The 23,083-nt window shown below is 33.8% G+C and overlaps 2 protein-coding genes across 3 annotated transcripts; both read left to right on the top strand.

The window, feature by feature from the left end:
• Nucleotides 1-8,399: 8,399 nt before the first annotated feature.
• LOC123708254 lies at nt 8,400-12,040 on the top strand. Of its 2 annotated transcripts, none has more exons than XM_045658872.1 (7): nt 8,400-8,469; nt 8,963-9,120; nt 9,387-10,530; nt 10,613-10,783; nt 10,919-11,087; nt 11,175-11,371; nt 11,524-12,040. In XM_045658872.1, exons 1-7 carry the CDS (start codon nt 8,409-8,411, stop codon nt 11,913-11,915), a joined length of 2,292 nt encoding a protein of 763 aa, XP_045514828.1. In that variant the 5' UTR covers nt 8,400-8,408; the 3' UTR covers nt 11,916-12,040. The 2 variants fall into 2 exon arrangements, with proteins under 2 accessions (XP_045514828.1, XP_045514829.1); XM_045658873.1 differs by having other exon boundaries at nt 11,572-12,040.
• Nucleotides 12,041-18,717: 6,677 nt separating this feature from the next.
• LOC123708705 (D-beta-hydroxybutyrate dehydrogenase, mitochondrial) lies at nt 18,718-22,861 on the top strand. The gene is made up of 5 exons (XM_045659545.1): nt 18,718-18,821; nt 20,326-20,472; nt 21,454-21,611; nt 21,878-22,040; nt 22,339-22,861. Exons 1-5 carry the CDS (start codon nt 18,722-18,724, stop codon nt 22,674-22,676), a joined length of 906 nt encoding a protein of 301 aa, XP_045515501.1. The 5' UTR covers nt 18,718-18,721; the 3' UTR covers nt 22,677-22,861.
• The last annotated feature ends 222 nt before the right edge of the window (nt 22,862-23,083 follow it).

Below are 23,083 nucleotides of genomic sequence, written 5' to 3' on the forward strand. Positions count from 1 at the left end.
AACAAAGACAGACCTCTGGTACAATAGTAATGGGCTGTGGGCCTAAACAATCTGCCGGATACAGCAATGCGTTATGCAGCCATAACGTCTTTTTTCCTAATTATGAAGAAACTTTACAAATGTTGTCAAAAATCCGCGATCTTTTAATTTTATAGACAACATTGATTAATCCATATGCAAATGTTCTGTGTAAAACCTTCAAAGATCTTCGAAGGAAGTTGGGAACATTTAGATTGCGGCCCACCAACAACCGCGCTCGTAAACCAACGAACTTTACGGCAAATCCGAAACGTAATTATACAGATTTCTTAATGGAATCACGACAAAACCGAGAATAATCATTAAGCTTATCTTTAAACATAACACAAGCGTTTGCGATAATAGAATTTTGTGTATTTGATCAACTCTTGATGATATTCAAATGGTATATTACATTTACGTTTAATATTATACAATATATTATAGAGTTGTTAAGTGTATGAAAGTAATTTTACGTTTATAATTACCGACGAGAATCATGAAAGCGGATGAAGCGAGAGTGTTATGTCATGTTGGACGTTTCCAATTTTGTGGGGAATGAGCTCTGGAAGCGAGGGGCTTTTTTAAAACACTTTCTTCAACAATACACTTTTACATATTCACAATAATTTCGGTTTAAATATCACTAAGTTGTTTCACTGTCCGCATCTAATAAAACTAGCTAAAACTAAATAAGAAGTACTAACAAAAAATATGTGCGTGTACTAGTGTACACACGTAAGAAGTGAATCTTTTTTATGACCTTATTTTTGGAAAAATGATCTACTATATGCACCTTCACAGAAATTGGTTAAATAAAGTTAAATTAGATAAAGTTTAACAAAAGGCTTTTATTATCATAAACATGAATACAAATAAAACAATTATTTTAGTTTACCTTATTACTACTAATATTATTACAGAATTTCATTAATTTTAATAGAATTATTACTATCATTATTATCGTTGTACAGCTTGCTAGCTAGTGGACTGTGAAATGTGTGTTTAATCTTTATATGTATTGTATGTCAGGAGTATGTATGTACAATACAGATATTGTAAATGTAATGTATGTATGAACAAGCTGCACTAGATAACTAAATATATGAGAGGGTGAGATGTAAGAACCTAACAACCCTATAGGATCCTAAAGCCCTACAGATGTACCCTAACACATAAATAGTGAATATATAAATAAGTATGGGATGTCTGCACCAAAATACCTAATCAAAGGTTCGAGGTGGTGGGATTATCTCAAAGCTATCGGGCAGGCTCACCACGATAATTAAGGGCTTGAAGTAGTAGTAGTAGTCTTCGCGACTTTGAGAGGAAGCGAGAAACTACTTACACCCATTCACACATACATAATATTATTTAAGTGAACTGTTGGTGTATTGCGCCCCTTCAGCTATTCACATTTGTCAACCTATTAACCGTGTCAGCAGTTGGTCAATGTTCAAATGAAATATGAACAATCGTTATTATATATTTTTGTTATTAATGGCTTCGAATCAACCGTGGCTGGGACAAGAAAATATGGCGCGTAACGGTAAAATGGGACGCGTAACTGAAAAATGTGACGGTAATTTTTTTTCCAACGCCGATAAAGAAGTTGCCCTTCAATAAGAGAAAACAATCTTTTTTATATAAAATTTAAATAGGCATTCCAATATTCTAAACTAAATCTTTTTCTTCACATGTGACAAGTGTTGCCGGCCATTATTTACATATTCAAATTCCAACATAGCAAGCGGAGATCCGTGGTCTCTGCCTACACCTTTGGGAATAGGAATATAAAAAAAACTAGATAAATAGTTATACTTATTTTAAATATCAAGTAAAGCCTCGTCGCCGTAACTTAGTCAATAAATTTCTTCTACATTGAGCTGTTAAATTAGCTAAACTTATAAATAAGGTTATGACAATAAACAAATCTGTAAATAAGGTTCAATCATTTTATGAATTATGAAATAATATTTGTTTACTTTGTACGTCTGCTCCGCCTTGATAAAAGCACCGTCTTACCAATATTATTGTACAAACATAACGTCGTCCTATTAATAAGACGCTGTGTTTACTATTCCGAATATTTCGTATAGCATCAAAGGGATCGCGAGGAACAACGTCAGTTTGCTACCGTAAAGTATTTGTTTAATGCCCCACTAGTAGCTACTTAGGGTCGTCTGTCCTTGCCTCTCCCTCTCGAGTGCAACCTAAATAACGCCGGTGGAGGGTCGCGTTTTGTTTTATTATACCCATTCTACAAAAAGTAATCTTCATTATTTACTAAAAAGATGAATTTTAAGAGGATTGCTCGCTGCGGCCCTGACGCTGAGCATGTCGTGTTTGCGGTTCAAATACTGTTTTATTGCGTAGAAAATGACAGTTTTTGGGGAAAATATTAGATTACAATCTGCCTATGTAATTTAACTTTTAATGATTATCAAACTCATTTCAAATACGAAACGCAGTCACGCCCAATATTTGAATTTCAAATTGTAAACACCTACAAGTTCGTGGATAGCCACAGAAAAAAACTCCCAGCTCTGTTCGTTACGTTATAACGAGTAGGCGTCTAATTTTGTGCATTTTTAAATGAGCGACAGTTGAGTTGGGTGCACTAGGGTACTGCACTCTGCCAGTCAAAAGAGCATTGTGCTAACGATTGTGCTTAAGAGCTCTAAGAGGGAAAACATGAGCCATACCCGTAAACCTTTCAAACTCTGAATAGCGGAGTGTTTCAAATTACGGCCTGGATTTTATGGAGTGTGAAAACATCCTGTTTTAATTTTTTAATGATAACGACGCGTTCTATTAAAGAATGCGGAAGGAAGTGTGGGAATGAATGCTTTAATTACGGCATGTTATTTAACATAGGACAAACTAAACATTTTGACGCTAAACGACACGAGTAGCTTGTGGCCTACAAATAGTAGTTCGTAAGTCGTATTGATTTGGAAACACTGCGAGACTAATGATAATACACTCTAAAATCGTTAAAAAACGCATTCCGATTTAGAACAAATAAGTATCTTTCATTCGATAGCCTATACAGATCCATGAAACATATTTAAATATTCCTCATCCTGCAGTGTGAACTGCTGAAGAACATTTACCCACATACGGTAAAGGTATCAATAGAACCGTGTTTAACGTCTGTAAACCGTAAATCGTTTAAATAATGTACCATATGTGAATTTCCGTCGAAAGGTATTATTGAATTTTTATATTTTAATATCCTCAATGGACCACAATCCACGTACAAATGTAATCGACACGTCCCGTCCCGAATTGCAAATTGACTTGTTTTTAAACACATGACAATATATGCGCATAAAAGGTACGGTTTAATTTGATAAATCCCTAAACCTAATATTGTCCCTTTTGTGATTTATATACAAAGTATATTTTAACGTAATGCATGTGAAAAAACAAATTTTTGAGCATGGTAACACATGGCATAACTTTTTAATAATGTTCAACGCATTATAAATAATATGTTTTTAAAACATAATTTATAATATAGACATAGAAATTTATCTGCCCTAACGAACTAAGTAAAATAATTACGAAATTAATAAAATAAAACGCGTAAAAAGTTCCTATGCCCAAGGACTAACTAGAGAGACATTTATTATCTGTATCTATCTGTGCAATGCTAATTTACAAGGCATCGCTATAGTTCTTGTTTTTGCTACTTCCAATAACAAATATCTACCATTGCAAACAAATATATCTAAACGGTCCTAAGAGTGATTCCCGTATCTAAATGTATTGAATTTTTTCAGTCGGGAGTCACAGCTCGCGTTAAGCCCCGTTGTCAGAAACGAACCCGAACGAATATAACCCTAATTGAACTAGGAATTTACATAAAACATCGTCATAATACTTACGTCATAAAACGAAATTGACGCAAGTGAAGTTATACAAGGTTTGTGTCTATTTTTATATTATGTCGTATTTATTCAACTATGTTAGAAGGCTAACAGAATATACCTTTTTTTTAGCGAGGAATCAAACAATCAGTAGTCACCTTATTTAATAGACGCAATATTTATCCAAAATATTAAAGATGTGCTAAAGGCGAGGAAAATCATCAACCTGTCTAGGTAATTTGTCTTGTACATAAACCAAAAGAAATAGTTTCATATCTTATTATTGTAAGGCAGCTGTTATGATTATAAATAAGAATCAAGAACATATTATTTAGGTTAAATTAAATTTAAGGTTTATCCAATTTTCGGACACTTGCATCGGCCATTGTATCTAGTATTGAATTCGAGAAATATCACAATTATTCATTGTAAGTGTTGACATTGTAACGATGTGGCCGTTACAATGTCAACACTGTACTAAAAGCGCCATCCCTGAGGTTGTGCGTTTGATTCAGTGTTCGAAATCGAATTTTGGCAAAACATCTTGAGGAATCTGACACGTCTCAAACCCAAAATTTATGACACGTGTTAGATATAGAAAGCTGATAACCGTCTTCTTTATAAAATAAAAATTATCGAAGAAACGGATGCATTCTGTATTAATGTGACATCTAGTATTTTTATTACAGTAACAATTAATAATAATAATAAATTTATATACCAGTTGTATATATATATATACATATATGCCGAAGTTTCCTTTATGGTTTATAAAAAACGAGTAAAATTATTTAAATATTCGTTGAAAGTACTTAGATCTTGTTGTAAATTCTGTGGTTTCGATACCTATACTTCAAAAGAAATTGAACAGCGACTCCCCACATCCCTCTGAACTTGCAGTCTATAACCCATTAGAAACAAGTACCACTTCAACGAACCTGAGGTTAATTGATAGCAAACGAGAGATGTTTTGATAAACTTTTCCTTTGCGAAAAGAGACTTTAATAGAATGAACAGTTCTAGCAGTTTTAACAAATTGTTAAATATAAATCCGTTCATACAGAGAGACGCGAGGGAACTTCAATTCCCTTCTTTTTTCGAGATGACATAAAAGGAGTTGAGTATGACATACAGACACCCGCGCATACTTCTAAGTACGCTTTCAGTTTTTTTCTATAAATCAGTATTGTCTTCTATTTTCATAGTACAGAGAGCAAACGAGCAGGAGGCTCACCTGATGTTAAGTGATATAGTCGGCCATGGACACTCTCAATGCCAGAGGGCTCGCGAGTGCATTGCCGGCCTTTTAAGAATCCATACGATCTTTACTTCAATGTCCCTAAGTCGAATTGATTCGGAAATACTTCCGTGTTTGACTGCGAACATGTCAAACTAAATCAATGACGTTCAATGAAGCCGCTTAATGAAAATTTGCTGATTTCCATACTAATATTATAATATAGAAGGAGAAGAAGCAAAGCAAATAAAATCAAAAACTATGACCGAAAAAATAATTCGTCACCAATATAATGCTACATTGTACCTGTGAAATATAGACTATATTTATTACGACAATATAAAAAAAGAACTAGCCTGTGCGAAATCGACCCAGCGTTGATCGAAAGAATGTGTTTAACTGTAAGTATGTTTTGAAGCTAAATTTCTTGATAATTCACAATGAATATTAAAAAAGAAATTGTGAATAATCAAGAAATATAATTGTTTGTATTAAATTTATTTTTACAATTTTCATAACCTGGTAATACAAATAATTAAAAATAATATTAAAACAAATTTAAAAAGTTTGGTCCCTCTGGCAGAACGCAGAATTGCCTCGCTGTATCGCGATACTATTCGTTTCTTGTATATAAACAATAATCATAAAGGATACTAATACAGCGCAAAAACGACATCTAATAAAACGATAGTAGTGACAAAATGGCTATACTTAAACGGACCAGATATATTTGAGAATAGAAATATGATTAGATTTATATATGGCGTATATATTGATGTTTTTAACATCAGAAGCACTACAATCTTTTTAGATCTGGGCCTCATGTATCTGGCTCATGATAATTTGTCAATCCAATTGGCCAGTAGATGATCAGCAAGCCAACGATTTTGTCCTTCACCGTTTGAGCGAATGTTGCGCATATAGAAGCACACTGAAACCACGAGACACTCCTTTTATAATTAGGTCAATGTAGACATTTCAAATACATAACAAAACTTCCTGGAGAGCCAAAAATTGGTGGAGAGGTAGGGTTTGCCATTACAAATAAAGTTTTAATCCCCTTCTTTCCTATGCGTGCTACAAAAGTTATTCGGGGTCAAAGGTCAAAATTTGAGGCTTTTAGAATTTGTTTAATCAGTAAGTTTTATCAAAAAAAGTTTCATGCCAAAATTGTAGATCTTATACGAACCACGATTTGTATGTCTAAATTGACCGGACTATTGACGTTCTTCCGTTCAGCTTATTGTATAGATATGAATAGAAGTTATACCCTAAATCTACTAGAAATATACTGAACTTTCCCAGTATAATATTAGAGATATGTAATGGGGATTTAACGAAGCAGATAGCATAACGACTAGCCTAATTAAGGTTGGGGTTTTGATAATCATTACCGAAGTAATAAGTATAAAATTAATTACAATTTATCTCCCAATTAACAGAAGACTTAGTCACTGGCAATTTGTTAATTTTCTATGGAATTAAGGAAGTAATCTGGGTCAGTTTGTAAGATTCGAAATAAGCCAATTTGTTGGCAGTTTGGATAATGTTTGGATATGCGTACAAAGCGTAAATTTATATTATTACATTTTATTTATACATTAAAGGAAGCTTGAAATAGAAAATAAGCAAAGAGAATACCTAGCTTGGCACAATATCTAACTAAATTGGGTACTTTTAATAGTCCAGTGAACATATCGATCCTACAACTTAATTACTAACATTGATGAAGGTTGATATGTTTTACAACAATCTTGTTACTTACCGTAACTTTGTGTATCACGCTCTTAATGAGGTTTAAGTTTCTATTTATTTTGAGGTTTATTCTTTTTAACTTTGTGGATGTTGCTTGTTTAATCTTTTCCTTGCCAGAGTTACGTAACCTAACCTAACCTAACCTAACCTAACAATATTTAAGTTACATATATATATATATATATATATTATTTAATAATTAAAATCGTAAACAAAATGTAAACAATCATCGCACACTTGAAGACAAAATGAGCATGTAGTTTTTACCACACTCATAAATTGTAATTTAACATTATCGTTTCCGATAATGTCCAATAACTGTCACTTAGATTTACGAACTCTTCAATGTGTCAAGTAAGTTTATTGTTAATCCAACCCCACTACCTTAATGTTATCTCGTCCTTTGGTGCACAGCCGGGGAATGAACCTAAGACCTCTGGGGTGAGAGCTAACTGCTTTAATAGTTTCAAATTTTAATGTTCTAATATAATGCTGTTAATGTTAAGTGTGCATAGTCGTGCATGTAAGCATACATGTTGTTTTAGGACTTATGAATATGTCTCGAGTTCAATATCTGGTAAAACAAACAATAGTCTTACTTCATTGCCTAATAATAACGAAACAGACATGCTGAGGGCTTAACAACATATGATTCTAACTATGTATGTGATCGTACTTAAACAAATATTAACCATTATAACTGAAATTAGAAATCTAGGTTTTATTCAAATTCATCTACTCAATATTTAAAAAAAAAATATTTGTTAGAGAGCTATCGATCTATTCGAACTTCTGTGTGTCGAAAGGGCTTGTTTCCCTGCTAATTGAATTGGTTACCGTTGTGATTGTACTTTTCAATGTCTAATTCCTCTTTTTACATAGCTTCACTTTACCCATTATTAAAAAAATATTGAAAAAGAACTAGCACATCCTTCTAGTGAAATATAATTGTTGTTTATATCGTTTTTTAGCAATACAGTTGAAACCTAAGCTCGATATTTCTAAGATTAATTTTTGCATACGATTTGAAGTACCTTTATCCAATATCCAAGAGACTCTTGACTATTTACAAACAAATTTGGACTAGTAAATGAAAAACTTAAGATTTTTCCTCATAAACATAATACTTAAAACTCTCTATGTAATTATCTAATAAATAAAATAGAATAGTATCGACTAATAACTGATATAATATATTTTTTAAGGCTGAATCTCAAGTACGACGCAATCTGAAACGTAACAATGACATTGTTTCCTGATCACAAAGAATTATTTCATTAAAAAATTCCTATAAAGTTATTAAATCGGATGATAATATTTCCTTTCCTAGAATTGTTTAATTCAGGCCGCGTTTATCAAAACTATTAGTCTTCTACGTCACACAATTAATGGCAAATACCCACTAACTAATACCCTTCAATCAAATGACAATTACGTAGGCATTTCTGTCATGATATAACAGTTATTAATCAATAGGGCTCAAGACACCCATGCACGCATGCATGCATGCACATGGTTTTAATATGAAGAGTACAGTATTCGTTATTTTGTTAAAAGTTATTTTAAGTGCCTCCGTTAGAAAAGGTATGTAAACCTACACGATATTTTTTACATATGTATGCCCGCAATGTGGTTGTGGAAGCAAAGTTATAATTGTCGATTTACAAAGCCAAATAGATAACTTTCCAGACGATCTAAAGATTTAAGATACAACTTCCACCAACTAATTATATTACTTGCCAATATAATGCACTGACAGATACTACGCTCGAAGTTGATTGAAATTCTAAACCTCAGTGCAAATTTGCTACTGGAAATTGCTGGAATTAATCGTTTTAGGTATTCATAAAAACTTAACAATGTTGTTAAACTATTTCAACTATAGGGCGGTCTGTCTGAAAGATAAAAATATGAGTAGGTACATGAATAAAATAGGTTAATATAGTATTGATTGACTGAAGTATTTACATCTGTCAATATCCCCTTCAATTATTTAACTTTAAAACTAATTTATTTATAATCTTAATTGATTATAGCCGTATGTACAATTAAAAGTTAATACGGATATTCTTTTCAGAAATATGTGAGCAATGTCTTGCAAAAGAACAATGTCCGTCGTTCACAAGTATGAATACACAGGAGCAAATCACCTGGAACTTGAAGTTCCCTTGTGACGACCAACAGGGTAAAAAGAATAACGTTTTTCTTTTCTCACCTGTTGGGAAAGGAGATTTGGTAATTCATTATTAAAATTATATCACTTACGTACACCTTCGTTAAGCTAAATTAGCATTGAGAAATTTTAAACACCCAAATGAGGGTACGATGAGGGTAACATGTCTGATAGTGGATCCATCTTGATTGTTAAGTCGACATACAATGCGTGTCGATAGTTTTTTTATTATATAAGTAATTTTAACCACTTGTTACAATATTAAATCGGTTATATTTAAAACAATTGAAATCGTTTCCTTAATATTAATCGCCATTTTAAATCATAGGTATGCTGTCAAAATTCACAAGCATGGGGTCTTAACAACTTAGGTTCCAATAAAGTTATTCCAGTCATTGATACAGATACGACAAGCAATAGTTCTGACCCCGCTATTAGCCCTGAGTACGGAAACCTGTATGACCAGCCTAACAGAAGAAATCCTTACTTATATGGAAATCAAAACAACCCAAGAATGTATGGAAATCAACAGTATCCGGACAACCCCTATGGAGGACAACGGAATTATCCTAATCAGAACATATACGGTAACCAAAATATGCCAAACAATCAAAATGGGTATGGACAACAACCTGGGTACGGTAATCCAGGTACTAATCAGGGGCGCTTTCCTGGGTATTTAGGAAACCAATTCCCTGACAACCAAAATACTTATGGCCAACCTGGTGCCTTCGATCAAAATGGTGGCGTTACGCCAAGTCAAAATTTATATGGAGGATTACAAAATCGCCCTTCACAGGGCTTAGGAGGCCAGTTCAATAGACCTACAAACCAGTATCCCTATGGTGGACAGCAAAATCGACCATACCCAAATCTTTACACTAATCCTCAATATGGCAATAGACCATCATATCCCGGATCCAGTATAAATGGATTACCTTGGGGCAACCAACGGAATCCAGGATACCAAAGATACCCGCATAGTCATGTCCAACCAGGCATGCAAAACCCAGGTCAAAATAATGTATACCCAGGCTACCACAATAATCAACCAAGTAATATTCCGGGCCAGGAACAACCTGGAACCTTCATACCAGGTTTGAATACACCTGGCAACGAAAATAATTTCATACCGGATTATCAGAACCCACAAACAAATATACGGAAGCCTGGTATTACGAATCCTGGACTTCCATCGGAAGGTATCCAAAACAATATTGTACCAGGAACCCAAAACCCACAATCCAATAATAAGCAACTGCCGCCTGGATTAAATACTGGATTACCTTCAACAATTAACCAAAACCTACCATATCAGTCCAATCCAAATCAGAATCAAAACTCCTACGGCAATGATCACGATCATAATCCTAACTTAGAAGAAGAGTGTAACAGAATGAAGACAAGTTATCCTCCAAGCCCTGAAACTGGTTGTTGTGGAAGAGACATGTCAGATGCTGAGACAGTAACTGGTAAGAGCAATGCTGTGAATGTTCATAACATTACTAGCTTGAAACGTTAGATTTTTTTAATTACTGATATTTTTTTTCATAGATTTGCAGAGTTTGTTAAACATGTTTGCACCGCCGAAACAGAACTCTTGGAATCAGCCAATATACAACCGAAGACCTCACAACCGGCCGTCAACATCATGGCCATCATATCAAAGAAGGAAACGTGCAACTCAAAATGATACTGATCTATCACTCGATAATAGAATAGCAGGTACAGAAATCCACTCATTGCATGTAAATTCTAAAGAAACGCTTAAACTTCTTGGCCGCAATAACTAGTAATATGAGATTTAAAAGTTGTATATTTATTTTGTACTCGTATACTAATAGTTATTTTTATTTACAGGAGGCAGAGAAACAGAACTTGATCAATTCCCTTGGACAGTTCTCATGAAGACTACTTTCGACTACGGGACAAAAGTTTCCGCATTTAGCTGTGGAGGATCACTTATCAGTCGGCGATATGTATTAACAGCTGGACATTGCGTTTTTGAGCCCAAAGCTAGGATCAGCGAGTAAGTAGATTTAGTCATTTAAGTTATACTAATAACTATGAAGATCTAGAAATCTGAGGATGTATAGAAAAAAATATCTAATTTCAGTGTTGAAGTAACGTTAGCGGAGTATGACAAACGAACATTCCCAATTGATTGCATCACAGTTTTTGGTGGTGGACGTGAATGTGTCAAGAACGTCCTCATGCATGCTGAAGACGTGATCCACCATCCAGAATATGACGACGATCGACTACTTAATGACATTGCTCTCGTGAGGCTTAATGCATTAGCACCATATACAAGTAATGCGAACAAATTCTTGCGATTCTTTTAATTTAAATTTTTGATGTTATAATAATGACCAAAACTAGCTAAGAGTAAACCATTTATTGGTTTAGATTCTAATTTAGATAAGAAATTAGAAACATAAATCTTATAAATATCTCTGTTCCAGGATATATAAGACCAGTCTGTCTTCCAAACATCAACATTGATATTCCAGAATTTTCCAACCTGCCTCTCGCTGTCTCAGGTTGGGGTCGTGACCACCAGTACCTGACTGACGTTAAACAGTCTACCGTAGTCCAATTGGTACCACCTGAGGATTGCAAGAAGTCCTACCCTAGTCTGTCCAAGAAACATCTCTGTGCGGCAGGAAGAACTGGGCAGGACACATGCAAGGGTGATTCTGGAGGACCCCTCATGATGCTGTATAAAAGTAGCTTCTACATCATCGGGATCGTTAGTGGCAAGCGAGCTGATAGTCCATGCGGATCTAAAGTACCATCTCTCTATACTAATGTCTATCAGTACACCAGTTGGATACAAAACACTATTAGAGAATAAAATAAAGTGCTTTTGACGTGTTAAAGACTGGAATTAATAATGTACATTACCATAATGGGTATTAATAATCCGTTACATGAATAATAATTTATTTTATTCTTAACTAGTATTTAAGTGATACAAATACAAAAATAATCCTCAACTAATAAAATTAATTTTATAATTGTTTTTTTTTTTATAGTAACACAGCTGAAATTTAATCTTATAAAAAACCTATTTAGATTTTTAAAGGAAGATCATTTAGTATCTTAAGTCCCATTTAGAGAAATCGTACGCGACTATCGCCAGCAATAATCTAGAACTAAATTCTCGCCTACGATTATGTCATACGAGAACATAATTTCCTATGTCTGTTTACACATGGACATTTCAGAAGAAGATTCTTACTTACGAGAAACTCGACTAGTATAAACACGATTTCGTATGACATTTTTTTATGTTCATGCGAGTATCGTACAAATCGGTTTAAATCGGTTTGAGTGAGTTTCATTCGAGTTTAGTGATTACTAGGACTCTAATATTTCAGATCGTATTGATATGATTGTTAGAGTTTTAATATGTTAATGGCAGGCAGTACTTGTCACATGTGCAGAAAAAGTTTTAGTTTAGAATATTGGAATACCTGTTTAAATTTTATATAAAAAGATTGTTTTCTGTTATTTGCTTCTCTTTTGTAAGAATAGATGATGATGATGGTGATGATGATATGGATCTAAGTTGAGACATCGTAGGTAAGTGCAAGTACGTATTGGATTCAGACATACGATTCATAGTTCGGTATAAGATTAAACTTTTTTTTGTTTGTATGCAGCGCGACGCCACTGACTCGTGGTGGCGAGTTACGTGGGACTCGGAACTGCGCATACTCACAAAAACGCCACCAGCAATCCCCCTAGACAGGACACGGTAACAGCGAAGCCTAGTCCGCCTCCCGCCTCGTCCCCAATGGCTACGAAGGATGTGATATGCTTCGGCACGTCACGTCACGTCACTCACGTCAGCCAATTTGCCCTGAATGGTCGAGCTGTTGTTGGGATGCAACACTAAGATAATCCACCACCACCAAAGCGGGTTAATGATATATGTTTTTATAGCACATGCCAATCTCTATGTTGTCCTCCGCTGGTAAAATTCTATTGGTGCCAGGGTTCGTACTTTTTTCAGGTTTGACAACGACTAACACACTTCTCGAAAATAATATCGGTTGTGTTTCAAAATTGCCGATTCGGTCTCTGTGGAGTTTGACTGGCGTTACATTCGGGATGCGGAATGAAAATACAAAATTAGTTTCCAACTTGCAACTTATTTAGTTTTGTATGATAAATGTGAACACCGCTTTTCGGAATACTAACTGAGATATTAATATTGAAATATTATGCGAAAGGGAGTTCATTTGTTTTTACGCTCACTAAACCAAATATCAGTTATCTAAGAAAATAAGCTACCATTACAGATTACTCCAATCCGGAACGATACATACACATAGAAAAAACAACACAACATTAAACAGCAATAAAGAATTTCCGAAAAGACTATTTCTAACAGTACAGGAACTGACATGAAGCAAACCGGACATTTAATGGACAATTACAAAGTCTGTTAATCAATGCAGTTCATTAATTATTTACGTACATTGTGTCATGTGTTAAGTGTTTCGAGAGGTTAGTTTTCGTTAATGGCAGGAATAGTAACCTATCGTACACAGGCGTTCCATCTTTCCAAGTAACAATTTTATCAGATTCATAGTAAGCAAATTCTCAGCGCTCTCTAAGCTCTTTGTAGCTTACTAAAATTATTATGAATAAAGTTTGATATCAGAGCGGTTAAAACGAACATTCTACATTACAGGTGCCTCGAGATTTCTTAATGCCTTCTTACGTTTTTGAGTGATGTGATTCCAAAATTTTAGTTTTGAATTGAACAGAACTCCCAAGATTATCTCCATCAGCAACACCACTATGTGGAACCAGATGCTCACTGAAGTACTTTCGAACGTACAAGGAAAGTGCGTACTAATTCATAAAATGTGTGTGTCCATCACTTAACATCAGTTGAGCTTCCAGTCTGTTTAAAAAATAAATCAATGGAGCTACAACCTTTTCAGGTCTGGGCCTCAGATTTCTGTATCTGTTTCATGATTATTTGTTAATCTAATAGGCAAGTATGTGTATCAGCCTTCTGTGCCTGATGCACGCCGTCGACTATTTGGGTCTAAGTCAAGCCGGTTTCCGGTTAAATGCGCACATAGAAAGAATGTCCATTGGTGCACAGCCGTGGATCGAACCTACGAGCTCAGGGATGAGAGTCGCACGCTGATGCCACTAGGCCAACACTGCTCCCTACTCTTCTTCCGAAAGTACAAGAAATGAGAGTACTCAATCATAAAAGGCCGATAACGTACTAGCGAGCCTTCTGACAACGTGAGTGTCCATCTCTTAACATCAGTTGAGACTTCAGCCTGTTTGCCTTATATAAAAAACATTAATAAATAAATAAAATTTAAATGTAATCTTTTCAAATGTAACATAATACATAAACTATTTTATCCTCATTCAACAAACACGAAATAATAATATTTATATTAAATATAGTCGAAAAACAATTACGTAACAACATTGTCCCTTCAACAACACGTAGTCCCCATTACAGCACATTTCCGATACACAATGAGCAAATATGTACTCCTTTCGAAGACCATTAAGCGTTACGGAAAACAATCCAGCCCGGAGAACACTTAAATGAGCAAACACTATTATCAGAATTGTTGCCGGGGGCTCACAGATTTCCCAAGGGAACACTTCTCTTTAAAAATGTCGGCCGAATGACCGTGGCGCAAAAATCTTAAAAGTTATACGCCGTAAAATTATGGCCACGATAAAATTTTGTCTAGACTTAAAATATCGCCTATAGTTTTACAATATCGAAAGCTTTTATATTTAACATATTACTAATAAATAATGAAAATATTTTTAACATTAGCTCACGCAAAGTTATGCAGCAGTTTAAACCACGGCTAAGCACCGCATTAGGCAATTCAATAAAGGAAAACATCGTAAGGAATTCGGTATGTGTTTGACCCAAAAGTCTTATACTTTGACCATCAATATTAACAATATTAGGATTTATAATACGAAGGGTAAGTTGGAGAGTCGAGTCTAAGGTAAGTATTACTCCCGGCCACAACTGCGGAAGGACGCTTATGAAGGGAGACACGCTTTGTTACATTTTATGACACCAAAATTAATCTATAATCTCATGAAATAAATGTATAAACCGGCTTATGATCATCATGACTTCTGTTTCCAAAAACGTATTTAGCATAAGGAGAAATATGTAGTGCTAGATTAAAGAATAACTTTTACATTTTTATTAATATTGGCGTTTTGAATGGGAGGAACAAAAAGTTTATTATAAAATATATTTAATAAATAAAAGTACGTACCATTGCTATCTATGCACTCTTGCCATCTTATAGGTAGTTCATTGACCTTTTTAGTTAGTGCTACATTTTATTTTATGTTCTTTTTTTGTTAATTTTATACGCTACTTGCACTTTACCATCTAAATGTTTTCATAATATGGTGGCTAAATAAATCTATAGTTAGCGATAAGCCGCCCGTTGACTTCTAACTTACGTAACCTGTATTTTTATGTGTATGTTTAAGGTAACGAATAAATATGTAAATAACTACTATACTGAGACTGAACTTGAATTATCGTGATGTGCACTTTTTACTTTTTGTTTTTCATGTCATCCAGTATCAGTTTAGTTTATTTTTTGTTTCTGTTTAGTTTCTTTTTATAACTATATGTAATATGTATTTTTGCACTTCTTGCCTACCTTATGTAATTTAATACATTTTTTTTCTTTACTCACAGTTGTTGCCTGGAAGAGATCGCTCGAAAGCGATAAGGCCGCCACTTGCCCTCCTTTTCATTTAATTATGTTCAATTTAAATAGAGTGAAGTGTGAGAAGTGTTTTTAAATAAATAATAAATATACAATATTGCTAATGAATAGTTAATCTATATTATAACAATCGGATCTCCTGATACGATATGAACACCATTCGCTCGTTTTTAATGGTACAAGTTGAAATAAATAAAAATGCGTCACAGTAAATATCAGTCTCCACATAAAAGTGTTCGGAATTTGGGAGAAGCGATGCGTTTTGTTATTAGCCATTGAACGCAATATGCAACGAGCCTTTTTAAATCTGTTTTAACGTTTGCAAAAAAATTGGAATAGAATAGTTTTTCAGATGTCAATGGCACTCGGTTAAATGCGATTTAGAACGGGATACATTTATAGTTTGACTGGAAAATAATTTTATTTTGTTATATAACAGCTTTATTAAGTAGACATTGATACATACATACAACATATTAATATGTTCATGATGATGATTTAAGATTTTATTTATTTATTCACGCTTCGTTACATTTATACACAAACAAATAACATAATACATGGATGCAAAACTCAAAAAGAAATATGAGGAGTAAAGTGCAAGAAGAGCTTAACCAAATCATATTTTAAAAAATATATCTAAAATAATGCCAAAAAATATTAATGAAACAAACCTTTTTTTTAAACACTAAAAAGCTAATCTTACGGAAATACAAGAATTACAAAAGTTAATGTAATGATTGAGAAGGGAATATGGTTAAGATGTGTTTTTGAAGAGTTTTAAAAGATATTACGGAAGTAGCCATTCGTAAGGAGTCGGGCAGCCTATTCGCTAAATATATATAAATAAACGCATAGCCTAAGAAGGATGAGCTATGCGATGGAATCTCCAATAAGCATCGATTGGAGGAGCCTAAAATATAGCTATAAGGACCTGAGAATTTGAATTAATTTTTAGGATAAGAGAGAGTTTTGGGATTGATAAGAATTGAGTATAAAAGTCATGTCTGAGTCGAATAGCCATTTAGGGTAAAAATTTAAAACAGCTGATTTAATGACGACGTACATATAATATACAGTCAAAATCTGTTATAACGACATCGAAGGGACTACTCATATTTGGGCCTAAAAACCGATACAGCCGATGACGTTGTTTATAAGTGCTTTGATTTTGGTCAATAAAGCCGGTATGGTAAACGATATCATCCTAAACGGTTTTAACTGTGTACGATAAATTGTGAGAATTTAAAAATAATCAACATTTCCAAAAATATATTTTATACAACTATACGTCTTGTACTATTTAAGTGATAAATGTACTTACTTTTACTAGCGAACTGTGAAATCGACGCCCGAGGGGATCTTCCGTAGGAGACCAAAAACTTTGTATAATGTATAAAAATAATAATTTAAAAAAGCAATCGTAAATGAGGTATATTTCGGAACTAGAAATTTTTTTCAGGATAAATTTCTACATGTATGGCAGTGTTATTATTATAATTGTAAGATGTGTTGAGGAGCACATGGAATAGATTAATTTTCTATTTGAATTATTCGGCCTGATTGATTTTTGGATAAGGGTGTGATGTATCAGTTGCGGTATTTCCTGTAACCCTGCCCAAATTGGGCCCAATCCCAGGTGAAGTGAGGCATACAAGGCTTCCGTTCAATAAGCAGTAATACCGATTGAGTATTCGTGCTGAAATAATCGTCTTTTATTGACGCCTTTGTTGAGTGATACGACGAATCATTTCAAATAATTCGTATCGGAAATCGAGTCCTCAATTTTCAGTATTGAATGAAACAAACTATAGCTGAAGCGAGAACTTTAAATAAATTTTAAACTTAACTTAAATAAATTTTAAATATTTATCACATCACAGGGACGAGTTGGGGATCCGCTGAAGTTAAACATATAAAATATTATATGCAAGTACTAAATTGTTGTATTATTTAAAAATAATCCAACCAAGTTCCTTTTCGAGAATGATGTCCTCTTTAGATTATTTTCTGAAGGTAGATTAAAAATAATATCTACATTATCATAAATATATTATTTTTTACATGTGGGTTTACTAAGAAATCATAGAACATTACGATCTAGCCTAACCTAAGACTAAAAAGTAATTTAGGTCTAACCTAATTTACTAAAAAGGATTTTTACATAAGGAAGTGTCCAATAACACTACTTACAGTCTCTATTCAAGGGAGGACACTCTGTTCTTGTGTTCTATTTTGTACATTATCATATAAACAAGTAATATTTATTTTAATTATTGAAGATTGCAGTATCTCTTTTATGGTACTAACAAAAACAGAAAACTTTAAATATGACTTTTAAAAACACGATGTGATACTAACGGCAACATAATGTGATTCCTACAAATTCCTGATTCATATGCAACGATACCTGACGCTCAATACCTGGGTCAAGATCATCAGTATCATTTCAGCTTTTGTGTCTCAAGCATTGTTCGAATAGTAAGTATTACCATTCGTTTTAATTTTCTTAGAAATAATAACAAATATACAGTATTTACAATTTTCTTAACCTAATTTAAAAATATAAATAATTTATAAAAATAAAATTTAAAAGTTTGGTCCCTGTCGAAGTGTCTTTAACGCCGGCTGCATTTACTCACTATATTGCGATACTTATTCGTTGAGCGAGCACCAGCTCTGAGGTCACTAATACTTTAATCAATCTTTAATTTGCGCCTGTGCACTTGAAGCCTACGGCCCAAGAGTCTCCATAGGGAACAAAAGTTTGAGAAAGAACTCTTACATTTGAGCCGTTTATTATTTTCTGCCTGTTCTACGGCCCCGCTTTGTTTAAATTTATGAACGTTGCCTGTGTAATATGAATATGTTTGTAAGGTGAGATTCGTAGTCCATTATGAAGTGGATTCGAGTTGTGGCCATAACAGGATGTGACAGCGGCCTTGGCTGGGCACTAGCGGCTCGATTCGCTCGGGAAGGCCTTGTTACAGTGGCAGGTGTGTATACACAAACAAATACTTGTGTATATTTATATAAACAATCGTATAATGCCATTAACAGGGGGTGAGTCCAGTAGTTTGTACAATAATGCTAAAACGAAAGTTTGCGATGATGGATGGATGTTTGTGTCACGCGAAAACTAAAACTATATAGCAACTTGACGGAGATTCATTAATACATAGATTGTGGAAAATAATCTTGATAAAAAATATACTCAACCTAATAGGCAAGTTGTTTTAGTAGAATGTTCAACATTTTATAATTAAAGGCGGCCGTGTATTGTTTTTTTTTAATTGTTTTTTTACTGAACTATTTCTTAGAATAGAAACACAACTATTAAGTTATACATTAATAAGCGTGCATTTAAAATAAACTTATGAACTATTTATATTTTGTTGCGATGTCAGAGATATAAATATCACTTTAATTTTTTTGTTGTAGCACCATTCCATATAGCCTCTATAGTTCACAATGACTTACAGTTATAATAAAGCTTCCTTATCCGCAATCAAGTTCGTACATAAATAAAAAAGGTTAACTATCGCTAGTACACATATAGTAATAAACTAAAATAGGCTGGATTATTTACATTCTAATTAATCTGTAGAGAGTGCTCGGTGAGAGAAAACTGAAACCCTCGGAAGTTATTAATAGAATGATCATTTATTTTACAAAATTGTTTCCATAAAATAATATTAAATATAAACAAAATTTCCGCGAAGACAATAGTTACTGGTCTCGGTAGCAGCTACTTTTGTCGTAGAACGTGTTGTTGATTGGATGGCTCAAGTTTCATTAAGGGCTGTTTTTAGGTACACCATACCTTTAGCTACGACCCCATAGTTGTCACTGCATCCATTTCTAAAGGGGGTGATAGACGTGCGAGTAAGTACGCGGACTTGTGGCTCGACGACCTTTTTCGCCTGTGTGTCACCTTAAAAACGCGTACTTTAAACTTGCCGCGCAAGTTCGCCGGCGATCCAATCTGTTTGAAATCTTACTCGTAGCTCGCCGGGCGCCGCCACTTTGTTTATGTAATTTTTTCAAGTGCCTAATCATGTAGTTTAGAAAACTCTCAAAATGAGTGATTTCCGAACTTATTCGCATGAACTGCTAACAGAATTTATAGAAGGTTTTCGAAATAATCCTTGCCTTTGGAAAATTAGAAGCAATGATTACAGAGACAAAAACATGAAGTTGTAAAACATGAACAAACATACAATAATTTATTAGAAATTATACGTAAGGTGGGAACAGATGCTACCATAGATAACGACACTTGTCGATTTCGTCTTTTTTTATTAGTTTTTAAAATGTAGTATGATATAATTCCCAAATAACACAAAGCTTCTCTCGACGACATCGCGATATAGTATGAGCAAGCTTCACGTGTGTCACCGACGTCGAGCCGAGTAAGTTCACGATCTTAAAAACCGCGTACTTTAAGTTCGTCCGTCTATCACCCACTTTACATTATAGCCCTTAAAATTTATGTTACAGGCATGTATAAAGGCACGAACACCGATGCTTCCAAAGCCCTGAAAGCCCTGTGTGCTCATCCTCACATGTTGGATGTGACGAGGCCCGAAAGCATTGCCAATTTTTATGATTATGTTAAATGTCTTTTGGAGAAAAATCCCGATTACAGTAAGTTTCGTCCCTTAAATTATGCTACTTACGTCTTAGTAAAATTATCATTAACTTATAATACTTGTATTTGCATTATAAGTTAATGATAATTTTTATTTTTCGATTTATATAAATTATTAAAAATTCTTTATTTGCCTTAAAAGCGTTAAGGATTTTTTTTCAAACTGGGATGGTTGAAATAAAAAATCACACATTTAACTATATCAAACAAGCAACATATTTGTTCAAATTATAATTAATAGCTATAAAATTATTGATTATGTCTGTGTGTGTCTATGTGTATGTGTTTTTAAAAATCGAATCACTTTTCCCTTAAATGCATTATACGGTACTTTTCGGAGGTGGGAAGTTGCTTAAATAGTGTGATTGCCTTAGCTTAGCTATTTCATTTAGAACGATGCTATATGCTAGGACCCACAGCCGTGTTGGATCCCTTGGTAGACTCAAATCATTCGTTGTATTAATCTCGATTAAAGAAGTATAATACCTTATGGTGATATTCAGGGTCGAGAACAAGTAACTATACATAAGTAACTTGCTCTCTAGTGATATGTGGAAATCATACTTATCTCTAATTCTGGACTGAACCCGACCTATGATCTCTGTAATATAGGAAATTCTAGATAATGACTTAAACATAGCATTTATAGTTCATTCACTTTGAAAGGTTCTTCTTATTTATGTATTTAAAAAAAAAGGTTTAATCACGGAGATAACAATAAAAGCTGACAGGCACACACAGTACACATACTTAATAACTATTGTTAACAGAATTCTTTCAAACTATACACACGTGATCTAAAAGCGAGAGATATAATGATTCGTTATAGACTTTATTGGAAATACTATATAGCTATGCGAATCTGTGAGAAACAGATAAGGAAGAAATCAATTTTGGGAGAAAAAATTAATAAACTTACACCTCCTATATTTTTCTTACCTAATACATAATACGCTCATTGATATTTATTGTAATAGAATTATATGCGCTGATCAACAATGCTGGAATAATGACCATAGCAGACTACGAAGTGCAACCTCCGCAAATATTTGAAAATACAATAAATGTAAATTTAATGGGTCCAATGAGGATGGTGTCAACATTTCTACCTGAACTTAGAAAAAATGCTTCCGAGGTAAAACAATATATTAATATAACATATTCGAAATAAGATAATAATTAGAAGCATGTGTTGCCATACTATTGAATTCAATTTTATTTACGTATTGAGTTAATATAATATAGCCTTTCAAATCATTTCAATTTCAAAAACTTATCATTGATCTACCCAAACGAAATCACAGGCAAAAACTCTTTAATACAACTACAACTAAATTGTCCTAGCACATACAAAGCAATTAATGTATACATTTGGGTTATAAAATTTATATGTAATTGCAGGGTTTAAAACCTCGTATAATTAACATCGCCAGCCACTGCGGTCTACAGCCACTGCCTGGGTTTGCCCCGTACAGCTGTAGTAAGGCAGGCTTGCTTGCGTGGACGCGAGCTCTACGGCTAGAACATTTTGGTACCGGGCTGAGTGTAGCGGCGTTTATACCAGGTATAAATATTAACATACTTGAATGGTTTGTAATCCGTTGACGTTTTACTAAAAAAAAAAATATTTGTGACTTTATTTAGGGATAACTACAATAGCGTATGCAATATATCAGGCAACTAACTACCTACTTTGGGGCTCATGATCTGAATGTTTAATGGTTTAACCATTAAACCGTTGATACAGTAACAGTTATCTAAGTGATGTCACACTATAATATGTGCTTTGCCATTCTATTCTTATCGTAATACAAAGTATTATGTCTTCTATAAACCCTATAACATCAGCTGCTTTTTTGCAGGAGGATTCGTTAGTATCAGCAACCTCATGGGCAATCAGAAAAGCCAAGAAGAAATAATCTTGAAACATTTGAACGACGAGCAAAAACTGATTTACGAAACTAAAATCAAAACATTAAATAATTATCTGTGTCCAAATGTACAGTCACCTAGTTTTGATGCTATGAAAGATGAAAACTTAGTCGAAACTTTCATGAAAGCTGCATTGTCAGAAAATCCAAAATTACAATACAAAGTGGAATCTTGGCGTTACAAATTTTACTACACTTTGTTTAAAATTCCTGTTCCTGAAATTGTACATCTTTGGCTTATTAAGAAGTTTTTGAGATTTCCAGTTTAAAGGATAGAGAGTTAAGGAATTATGAGATGTTTCAAAGTATGAGAGGTACAAAGTAAATTCTTATGTCTCCACGTGCGCACGAACAAAAACCACTTTAAAATATACATAGTTAAACTCTGTTAATTAAGCACTTTCATTCTAAACCTACAATTGTCTACTGTATGATATGTATTCTATTTGCGTAATTGACAAATGTAATAAGGCAATACTAGAACCTTTTTTTGTTTCTCCTTCTGTTCCTAGTAAATTAACGCTTGAAATATACTAACGCTTGAATAATAAAGTTAGCACTGAACTTCTTATATTACAGTTTTTAATAAATACTACAACAACCACCAGAGGCGTAAAGTAAAACTTATTAAACCCTTTTACTCAGGTTATGTTACAAATCTTTTCTGTGGTCATTG

Source organism: Pieris brassicae, chromosome 4 (assembly GCF_905147105.1).
Source record: "Pieris brassicae chromosome 4, ilPieBrab1.1, whole genome shotgun sequence".
In the NCBI taxonomy this organism is placed as follows: domain Eukaryota; kingdom Metazoa; phylum Arthropoda; class Insecta; order Lepidoptera; family Pieridae; genus Pieris; species Pieris brassicae.

What these genes read in the sequence shown, in the direction of transcription:
- LOC123708254 (XM_045658872.1), top strand. Translation starts at nt 8,409, where the DNA reads ATGAAGAGTACAGTATTCGTTATTTTGTTAAAAGTTATTTTAAGTGCC. An exon ending in CTGTTGGGAAAGGAGATTTG is followed by an intron (nt 9,121 to 9,386) that starts GTAATTCATTAT and finishes TTTAAATCATAG; the next exon opens with GTATGCTGTCAAAATTCACA. An exon ending in CCCAAAGCTAGGATCAGCGA is followed by an intron (nt 11,088 to 11,174) that starts GTAAGTAGATTT and finishes ATCTAATTTCAG; the next exon opens with TGTTGAAGTAACGTTAGCGG.
- LOC123708705 (XM_045659545.1), top strand. Translation starts at nt 18,722, where the DNA reads ATGAAGTGGATTCGAGTTGTGGCCATAACAGGATGTGACAGCGGCCTT. An exon ending in TTAGAAAAAATGCTTCCGAG is followed by an intron (nt 21,612 to 21,877) that starts GTAAAACAATAT and finishes ATGTAATTGCAG; the next exon opens with GGTTTAAAACCTCGTATAAT. An exon ending in TGTAGCGGCGTTTATACCAG is followed by an intron (nt 22,041 to 22,338) that starts GTATAAATATTA and finishes GCTTTTTTGCAG; the next exon opens with GAGGATTCGTTAGTATCAGC.